This window comes from Siniperca chuatsi, linkage group LG16, assembly GCF_020085105.1.
Source record: "Siniperca chuatsi isolate FFG_IHB_CAS linkage group LG16, ASM2008510v1, whole genome shotgun sequence".
Lineage (NCBI taxonomy): Eukaryota > Metazoa > Chordata > Actinopteri > Centrarchiformes > Sinipercidae > Siniperca > Siniperca chuatsi.
In genome coordinates, this window is record NC_058057.1 from 15,156,736 (window position 1) to 15,167,278 (window position 10,543).

General features: G+C 39.6%; 1 protein-coding gene across 2 annotated transcripts in view; it reads left to right on the top strand.

Annotated features, from left to right (window-relative positions):
- The window catches only part of si:ch211-203k16.3 (angiopoietin-related protein 1), a 41,795-nt gene extending 31,819 nt beyond the window's left edge, over window positions 1-9,976 (top strand). For both annotated transcript variants that reach the window (XM_044168514.1, XM_044168515.1), the window contains 9 exons: window positions 1,913-2,133; window positions 2,659-2,905; window positions 5,470-5,685; window positions 7,516-7,635; window positions 7,766-7,880; window positions 8,004-8,141; window positions 8,386-8,602; window positions 8,723-8,918; window positions 8,994-9,976. In XM_044168514.1, coding sequence (XP_044024449.1) covers window positions 2,756-2,905; window positions 5,470-5,685; window positions 7,516-7,635; window positions 7,766-7,880; window positions 8,004-8,141; window positions 8,386-8,602; window positions 8,723-8,918; window positions 8,994-9,140 — 1,299 coding nt within the window. In that variant the 5' untranslated portion in view covers window positions 1,913-2,133; window positions 2,659-2,755 and the 3' untranslated portion in view covers window positions 9,141-9,976. The remainder of the gene's footprint in view (window positions 1-1,912; window positions 2,134-2,658; window positions 2,906-5,469; window positions 5,686-7,515; window positions 7,636-7,765; window positions 7,881-8,003; window positions 8,142-8,385; window positions 8,603-8,722; window positions 8,919-8,993) is intronic.
- Window positions 9,977-10,543: the final 567 nt, after the last annotated feature.

Sequence of the window (10,543 nt, forward strand, 5' to 3'; positions counted from 1 at the left end):
ACACATGATTGGTCTATAGGTACAATGCAGGCAGTTAGCCTTTCAACAAAAGGTCCTGTATTGTTAGTCAGAAGAAGTGAGCTGGATGAATAAATTTAAACTTTATCCATTGTGCTCTACACACATGTTCCCAACACAGGAAGTAAAAAATACCTCCCAACCTCATCCCCTCTCCTTCCACCTCTCTTCCACCTTCCACCTTCTTAAACCATCACCACCTGTCCTGCATCCTGTCAAACTGTCACATCACTCAACCTCAGCTTTTAGCTTGATGTCAACATGCTGGGAAAAGCCACTTAACATCATGACAAATGTTACCCTGCCTTTTTCGCACGATGAATAATTCAGCAAGATGAATTGTTTTAACTTAATCCAAGTAAACAGTTTTATTATGTTGACACTGGCACTAAGTAATTTCAAAAGGCTACTGTATATCAGAAATGGCAGCAGGCTTACATTTTGAATAAAAAGTCCCTAAATAAAGGAACTAAAGGGCCAGACTGACTAAACTGCTCCTTTCCAGTTGTGTCCTTAAAGCGAGACTGTGTTGCTTTTGAAAGTAGAAATAATACAATCTTCCTCTTACAAATGTAATATGGGGTCAAATTGACCATTTCCTGACACAAAAATGCTCATTTAGCACCATACTTTGTAAATGTAGTTTTCTTATAGAACCAGAGCTGAACAGAACTGACTCTGTTTATGTCTAAACAGCATTGGTTCTGGCACCAAGATACTGCTACAGACTTTTCTGCATTAATTCTGCCCTGTTTGTTTCTCTAAACCTGCTCTTTTCTGGCTTCAATGTCTTCTGTTAGAAACCAGCTAATTATTTCCCTTCTTGTCTTATAATTCTGTTACTTGTTGTTTGTATTGTTTCTCTGGGGCACTTCAGTGGGGAAGCTCATTATCACGACAGTCAAGGCAGGTAATTAAGTTATTACATGGTGCCACCATGTGGCCTTAACACACAGTTTCTCTATACAGCAGACACCACCAGGTACAACAGCAAACCTTTTTTATGACAGACATTTTACATTCCTTGTAGAGTTTATATCTGGAATTATGTTTGTATGCATTAAAACACTGCCTTGTCTTCTGTGAGATGTCTGGAATTCTTTGAAAATAGCAGGTGGATGGCTGCTCAGAAATCTTTCTCTGCAGGGCCTCTTTGAGGACAAAGTACAATGTGAGAGAGGTGCCTCAGGCAGTGTTGCAAATTTAGCACAGTAACAGTACAGGCAGTTGGTTTAGGAAATGTTTTTGCATTTTAAAACAGTGTAGTGAATAGCTGTTACATTATAGTTCCATAAAAACAAATAATCAGGCTTTCAATAGCAGTCTTACAACAAGGAGACCATGTATGCTGAGCCATAGTTGAGGGTATAAAGATGTAAAGAGCAGCTTGGCTACTGTAATAGGATCAACACCCCTCACACTCCCACTCACATCAGCCTCAATTACAACTAGCTTTGAGCAGGATTATTGTACCTGTAGGTGATGCTTATTCACTGTAGGTGTTGATGTTTGTTGCCGTTTTGCTGATGCATGTAATATATGTGCATTCAATTCCCCAGCAATACTCTATTCTCTAGACTCTATTCCTTCTTTGATCTGTTTTTAGTTTAAAAAATAAATGCTCTCTATTTCTATGATATGTCTATAACATAATCAGTAAAATCCAAAAAGCTTTAGAACCATGAGATATCAGTACATGCTGCCACAGCATTTGATATAATCAATAAAGACACTTAACACAGCAGCAGGATTTAATAGTAATACTAAGAAAGAAATGGATATTAGATAACTAGTAGAAAAAGAATACATTTTTGCAGCATTTTCTCTTATGTCTTGCTTTTAACAATAATTTTATTATCGCTTCCCTATTTGTTTGTCTCCCTCCATCCCTCAGTCATTGTGAATCCTCTTAGGGGTGGATTATGGGACTAAGATGTCTACACTGAGAGGGAGAGAGAGGAAAAGAAAGAGTGACGAAGAGAGACAGAGGATGAGCATGAGGCACACAGAGTGAGAGAGAAAGCAATACAAGAAGAGAAGGAGAAGAAGAAAATGGAGAGAACCCCTCGGCCTGAAATGGGCCGGGAATGGGGTAGAAGATGGTCTGTAACTGGGGTGAGTACCATCATTTCCACAAGTGCTACAAGTGTAATTTTGCCCCTCCATAATAACTTTAAAAAAATCCATTTGCTAAGGACAATGCCACATTTTGTCATGTCATCTGTGCACATATGTATGTTATTGAGTGAGAGTTAAAAAGTTAGGAAACATGAAGACCGTCATCTGCCTCCTAATTAAGCTTAGTTGAAGTCAAAATCTCAGTTTGGCTTTAAGAGCAGGTGACGTGTGCAAGCTTGTGTGTGTGTGTGTGTGAGTTACCCGAGGACAAACTTCAGTAATGTGATAGACTGAGGGGATCACCTTCCTCTTAATTAATCTCACTTTCCTTAGTTTATGTCCTATTAGTTGTACTAATAGGACATAATAGTGACTGATAGTTGTACTCTATCTCTTCCACACAAGGTGTGCGTGGAAGAGATAGAGAAAATGACTTTGTATGCTAAAAGGTGTCTTGATGACTTAATGAATTAAAACAATAGAAGCATAATACACTAATTTTCTCAGTTTTTCTCCTGGTAGGAAGAGCCAGCAGAGCCTCACATGGTGAAGCACACACTCCCGTGTCCCACCTCTGCTCTCACTGACCAGGCAGGAACAGACTAACCAGGCGGCAGCAATGTCTCTCCTGCCCTTAACCAACCCTCATGGCTGGAGCGTGTGCTCTGCTCTCTGTATCCTCATCGTGTTGCTTCCAGAGGCCAAAGCAGACAACACTACCACTCAGCGCAATGGCGGGGGATCCCAGTGTGGGGAGTACACTAACCAGGTAAGAACTATAAACATCCTTATTACACGCCAAAGTGATGTTCTCTGAACAAGCTGCTGCAGGAGAGACTTATTGCTGTGTTCGGTTGCCTTCTTTTAGATGTGTCAGCTCTGTGAAAGAGCATCTCAACTCTGCAGGAATCTGAATAATCTGTTTCATTTTCTACTACATTTACAGTGAAAAAGCAACTTCATGAATGTAGTGCTCTGCCAGAAATACATAATTAAACATGCAAGACAGCAGTGGTGGAAGAAGTCCTGTTCTCAAGTAAAAGTACCAATACAACAATCTAAAAAATACACCATTGCAAGTAAAAGTCCTGCATTAAAAATCCTACTTGAGTAAAAGCACAGAAGTATTAGCAAAATATACTCAGAGTATCAAAAGCAAAAGTACTCTTTCTGGCTCCTGTGACTGATATATATTACATTATTAGATAGTTAATACTAATGTATCAATGCATTATACCAATGTAGTTGGTCAAGTTTCACCTAGTTTATCTACTTTAGCTATAGTTCAGTAATTTAGTCCAGTGGTTCCCAACCTAGGTGTCAGGCCCCTCCAAAGGGTCACAAGACAAATCTGAGGGGTCTTGAGATAACTAATGCGGTTGGAAAGAAGAAAAAAACAAGTTCTTCTACACAAATCTATATTCATATTTTCTATAATGTTTGCTTTTTTTGTGAAGCATTGGATACTTTTACCTCTTTGGGCCTTCAACAGTTATTTTAAAATATTGTGTTCATACTGTAGTTGGTCGATGTCAAGCTACTTTTAACTTCTTTATATACCTTTGGGTAGTTTCTATAGCATTGCCTCATACTGTATTTTATAAACTAATAACATGTTTTTCTGTAAAGTCTTATCGCAAATACATGTAGTGGGGTAAAAAGTACAATATTTGTATAAAGTAGCATAAAATGAAAATACACAGGTAAACAACACGTTTACAACAACAACTATAACGAACTAACTATAACGAACTAACAACGAATTATACTTAAACATAGTAGTTGAGTAAATGTTACTTAGTTACTTTCGACCACTCCAAGACAGAAGCAGGCTCACAACTAGGCAACTATTACACAATAAATACCATACAAAATGCTCAACACTAAATTTAGAACAAATATATAGCTTAGGTTTTCTTCAAGTGTGCAAAGACACAAGAGATTGAGAAAATGTTATTCAGTTTAGGACTGCAGCTAATTAACGTTTCAATTACTTTTTTTTCATGAATCAAGTAATTATGTAGTCTTCAAAATGTCAAGAATGATGACAAATGACCAAGCGCGAGTCCAGAATGACGTCTTTAAATACTATAGCAGTATGATCAACTGCCATAAACCTGAGGCATTCATGTTGTTATTGTAATTAGGGATTGGTGGGGATATGGATAAAATCCTCTGTCATGGTATATGCAATTTAACATCACCATATCGACATATATCAGCATTAAGTAAACTTTATGGAAAATAAATTTAGAGACAGTTTATGGATAAAATAACAGGAATGTATGTTTTAACTGACATATTTCAATACAATATTGCCATCAAACAGTCCTATTTATAGATTTGCAACATTGCACACTGGCCTTATACACAAAGGGGTAACTACAAACAGTATGGCAAAATCTCGGTTAAGAAAGTTATGAAGATATATATTGTCATATTGCCGCCAACTGATTGTAAATGAAGGAAAACTAGATGCTCTTCTTTGCATTTGATAAATTGTAAAGAGCAAAAATGTTGGCATTTTTACCTACAGCCATGCTAGCAGCTCTGTGAGGCTACTTAGACACAGTGGCGCTTTGAGCTAAATGCTACTGACAATGCTAAGATACTGATGCTAAGCAGATATAATGTTCACCATGTTCACCATCTTAATTAAGTGTGTTAGCATGCTAACATTTGATAACTGACACACAGCTGTGGCTAATGGCAATGTAGTTACTTTTGCAGGCATTTGGTCATAAACCAAAGTGTTGGACACATTAAAGTTTTGTCCTGCTGGTGGCGCTAAATGGAAAGTTAAACGATCACCAATGCGATTACAATTCATTCAACGAAAGTCTGTACAGAATTTCATTGCCAGCCCTAGAGCCATGCCACTAGCAAGGCTATAAATGACTAATAGGATTGGTTATCAAAATTGGAATGATTAATTAGAATCTGCAATATTCATTAATTAAATGATCATATCAGGATTAATTCAGGCGCAAAAGACAGTGTTTGAGCTGCAAATCCTGTCTATGTATCTGGTGTAAAAGATGAGATCAGCTTGTGGCAGGTTTGTAAGGACATGCCATTGAAGAAAAAACTCTGCAATTGGCAGGACCCAATGTGCTGCAGTTAAACTTTCTGACAGATGTAGAATTTATTGATTTGCTAGAGAAAAAAAATCACAGTCACAGCTGGGCTATTGGAGGCTGTTTGATGGAGGTCATTGGTGAAATGACTTAAAGAGATTCACAGATATTTTGATACTCTGTTGAGCAACAGCAAGTCTGGAAGTTAGGAGTTGTTCAAGAAGTTGCATTTCATAAAATCTCCTCCACCTAACAGGTGATGGAGGATGGGATGTGTCGGCTGGTGGCCACACTGCCTCAGCTGGATGAGCAGAAATGCCCGGATATGTTTCGCTGCACGGATGAGGTTTCCTACTGGCTGCATGAGAACGAGGAGAGGAAACAGCAGATTGTGGCACTGAAGGAGACCATCTCTGAGCTGCAGGAGGAGCTGAGGAACCACCGGCACCGCATCAAAGTCCTCGAGCTGCAGGTGAGATTTCCATGTCGACTTAGACGACCTGGGTCAACCATCAGCCACAATCCTTTCAACTGCTTTGAGTACTTGCTTTAGTCCAGCTGGAGCTCACTGGATGTTGTGACAATGAGACTGCTCCTCCTACTAGACATACAGAACTCGCTTTTTTGCTCATTTGGAAAGTAAACTCATTCTGTTCTTCTGTTTGTGACATGAAATATTACTTTTCAGAGCCAGACTTAAAAAAAAATAGTTACTTCTTTTTGTATTTCCTCTGCTGAGTGCCTTTTGGTTGAGAGACCGTTCAGACTAGACATAAATATTTGATCAAATAAGTCTTGAACGTGGTTTTATTTAATATGTACTTTCCTAAAATTGTTCTCCGTATAGGCTGTTTGGTTTGCATGGTTTGGTGAAACACATCACATTAGTTGTGTTCAGTTCTGCACTGTAACGTGGTGCCTAGTCATCAAGCTGGCTTTCCCCCTAGCATGTCCTTGACCTTCATTAACAGGATTAGCCTCCTACTCTTCCACGTGTTGCCTCATGCGTCTCAAGCAGTGAGCCTATACAAAATTCTCTCAGCTGGACCGGTCGGTGGCCGAAGGTGGATGGTGAAGAGGGCTCGTGTGTTGCGCATGAGAACAGGGCAGGGGGAGAGGGTTTGTGGTAATGGGAGTTAGTGTTATCCTCCATGTCCAGGCTAGGAATAGACTGCATACTGAAGTGTCTGGCTTTAAGTTTTAGAAGAGAGGGGGACGTTGCATGTTTGAGTTTTAATGTGTGTTTAATGTTCAGTAGTCAGTCATAAGCCTAATGGCCGTTAAGTTAAAGGTGACAGTAAGAAATCTACAAAGATCTTTTACACTAGTAGTTCCCAAAGTGGGTGCCACCACACCCTGGGGGCCAAGGGGGCCACAAGATTTTCTCATTTTCATTTTTTTGCTGTAACAGCAGCACATAAAGTGAGGTGACATTTACAATAACTAAATTTTTATATTATGCTTTCAAAGATGTCAAAACAGAAGAAGTATAAACTTCGAAATCACTGCATTAACAGCCCTGTTAAATATACCAGAATGGGAAAAGCAGGGGAAAGATGTCAGATGCTGCACCATTGCTGCAATACTTAAAAGTGGCTAAGAGAGCAAAATGAAAAACAGATTCAATACATGTGTGCGTTTCTCTGTGCATGTTTTTGTCCTTGAAAAACTAAAATGTAAGATCATTTTACTTATAAACAAAACTATTATACTATTATAACATTTAACCATTTACCATACTTAATGTTTATTCATTGTTTATTTTAAGTTCAATATTATCTGCTATTCTGCACAACAACATAGCCAAAAACTGCTACTTTTTTAAATGAATGATTTAGAATTGGCCTGTATTATTTCATCAAAAATAAAAAATTGCTGATAGTTCATGTACTGTATGCCACATATTTTACATCAGCGTGATTTGTTTTGTTAGTTTATTAAAATCAATTCTTATAACATATCCATTGTATCATTTATAGCTGAAAAAACTGCATGTGTATACCTATTGTGCACTAGTTTGGTTTCAAAAAGTTTGGGAACCACTGTTTTACAAAGTTGTTTTTGCACTTTTTATTAAATAATCAGAGAATTAATTGATAAGCACTCTGCTTAAAAACGCATCAAATTCATGCTTTTTAAATATTAAGAACATTTTAACTTATTTAAGATACAGCCTAATTTAAATACAGGTTTTCCACCTTAAAAAATTTTTTTAAGCGTTTCTTACACAGATTTCAGTTAATGTTTTTGTATGTGTGTGTGCTTGTGTGATTGGGTATTTACATGTACTGTATGGTGTCAGAGTGAAGAAAGGAACCACTTGAATATCTCCTTAGAGCAGCGTTTTCATGAGATGGAGGTTCACTATGCTGAAGCCACCACCCTGCTGCATCTGCAGGGCACTCTGATCCTCGACCTCCAGGTATATCATAAGTAGTACTACTTCACTTTCAGTGTTTTAGGCATGTTCTTAAAAAAATGTGAAGGAACAAAAACCTCCAAACCTATCTGCACTGGGTGGTTTTTGATAGTGTCACTATATTTCTGTTTAGAACCAACTTCATAATCTGACACTTTTGCTGGATAAAGTCAAAAGAAGCCCTGGGTGCTTGATCAACATCGTCCGCCCCAATCCACTGATGAGTGCTCAAGAAGCTCTGCACCCAGGTACATGCTCTTAGAAACATACAGCACATGCAGTCAACATGCTATGATCTGCCAGCAGAGGGCGTCAAACTCCTATTGTTGATTTACTCTTACTCTATCCTGTCTCACATTTTCTTCCCTCAGAGATTCACCATATGAGGAACTGTCCCATAGACTGTGCCTCCATCTACTACAATGGAGTGAGGAGATCAGGTCTCTACACAGTAGTGCCATCACTGGCCGGCATGCCTGTGGAGGTCTATTGTGATATGGACAAAGATGGTGAGTTACATACCATCACACAAGCGTATAAAGTTGGCTTAGGTGTGACTGTTTTTCCAGAGTTTCAGTCCATGTGTTGGCAAGCACACACCCTGCTTTGGTGTTGTTGAGCAAGACACTGATTACCAACTCCAAGTTTGCTGTAGTGCAGTTGACTTGTATTCGTCCTTTGGCCAGAAGTATATAACCCATTAGACATGGCATATGCTTTCCCTTCCAGTGCAATACATTCTTTTTGCTTCAGGTGGTGGCTGGACTGTGATCCAGCGGCGTGTTGACGGCTCGGTGAGCTTTGACCGCAGCTGGAGGGACTACAGGGACGGTTTTGGTGACCTGCACTCAGAATTCTGGCTGGGCAACGAACACATACATGACCTGAGCACCCAGGGAGACTACAGCCTCCGCATCGACCTGGAGGACTGGAGCAACAAGCACAAACACGCCCTCTACCAGAGGTTCAGGTCGGTGCCATACACAAGTGCACAAACACATGCACTTACTTGTACATTACTGCAAAACATGCACAGCCAGCTGCATCGCTTGCATCATTCCCCACTGTTCCTCTGTATGCATTTGTGTAGTTTGGAAGACGAGGAGCATCAGTACCGTCTCCATGTGTCAGGCTTCAGTGGGACAGTGCAGGACTCTTTCAGCTGGTACCACGACAAGCAGGGCTTCAGCACCCCCGACAGTGGCAACATCTGTGCTGAGATCTCCCACGGCGGTTGGTGGTACAACCAGTGCTTCTACGCCAACCTTAATGGAGTCTACTACAGGGTAAGTGTACACAGTTAGCCCTTCACTTTATACTTTTAAAGTCATGAGAGTGTTTACTACTTCTTAATCCTGCAGGGAGGCCATTACACCCCTAAAGGCCAGGGGCCGCTGGGTCCTGATGGGATCGTTTGGTACTCCTGGAGAGACTCTGACTACTACTCCCTACGCAAAGTCAGCATGATGATCCGCCCACGCAGCTTCCGAACCCGTTTGTCGCCCTGACCCACTATCACCATGACAATGGTTAGGACACACGAACAATAATGTCATAATAGGGACCACATGGGCATCTCACTGGGACGTCGCGGTGATGATGCGTCCAGTGATGTTTTCATTGACAGAGCTCATCAAGAAGGAAGTGAATGTCAATGATGTCAACAACAGTATTTGTAGTGAGAGTAACCTGGAAATGGCATCTCTTCTGCTCTACGTGCAAATATGGCTGGTATGCTTGATATTCCCACAACTGCCGACTCATTCTCGGCTGCATATTTTTGAAAAACACAAACTTTATACTAGAGTTCTTTTTGGGACATGGACATTTTTCACTCCGTCATGGGAAGTGAGTTCTTCCTTATTTTCTACTTCTATTTTGTACCATTAGTTTGATACTTTGACACTTGACACACTTTTAGCAAGCCAGCCACAAAAAAAGTACATTTGTATGATGTGCTGACAGAGGAGTGAAGGGAGCTCAGTTTCTACCAGCCACTACCAGCCAGAGGAGGCACGTGCAACTAGCAGGCAGATCACGTGAGACTGTTTATTGAATGCTCGGCATATGGTGTGCTCATTGCATATTTATGATTACTCTATTATTCAATTTTGCTATAAACTATGAATTTAATCCATTGTGTAAATTTTATTGAAATAAAAAGGGTTTAAATATTACTCAATCAAGTCAGGACATAAGAACACTGAATTATATTAGATATAATAACCCTTTTATAAGTGCTACTGACTCAGTCTAGGGTCAGACAGAGAAGATGTGCTATTTGAGAGCTGTTTATACATACATACTGTATGGATTGTACAATAAACATATATATAAAACGTGACACAAAAGGCTATTTCATATAAACACAATGGCTCAAGTTCCGCAAAAGCATTTAGTTGAAAACAAATATTTCTGACTGACAGGTGGAAATAATAGATAACTCTTATCATACAGTATACACACACACACACACTTCTGTTTATCTGTGTCATACAGTGTTACTTGCATTCAAATTACTTCACGCATGGGTTTCCATAGACCTTTAGCCTATTGGCAGGTTTGTGTTAATATAGCAGGCATGTGTTGAGTAGAGGTAGGTCATTTACAATCACTCTTATACAACCTGAAAATAAAATTACCAATGTTTTACCAAGATTTTATAGCGATAGTAGGAGACTATTTTTATTGCAATTTTTAAACTGTGAAACGAGTGCTCCTATCTCCACTACAGGCCTAAACACACTAGAACATATACACTCAAAAATAACTGACAAAGATGACAATGAATGTACTGTCTGGTGTAAAAGATCTCCTCAGCTGGCTACTTTATGTGGCCTACACATCCAGCTGCACCTGATGGGCGCGAGAGCTGAATGTAGGGTAAAAGGGCTCTTTCACCTCCTCCACT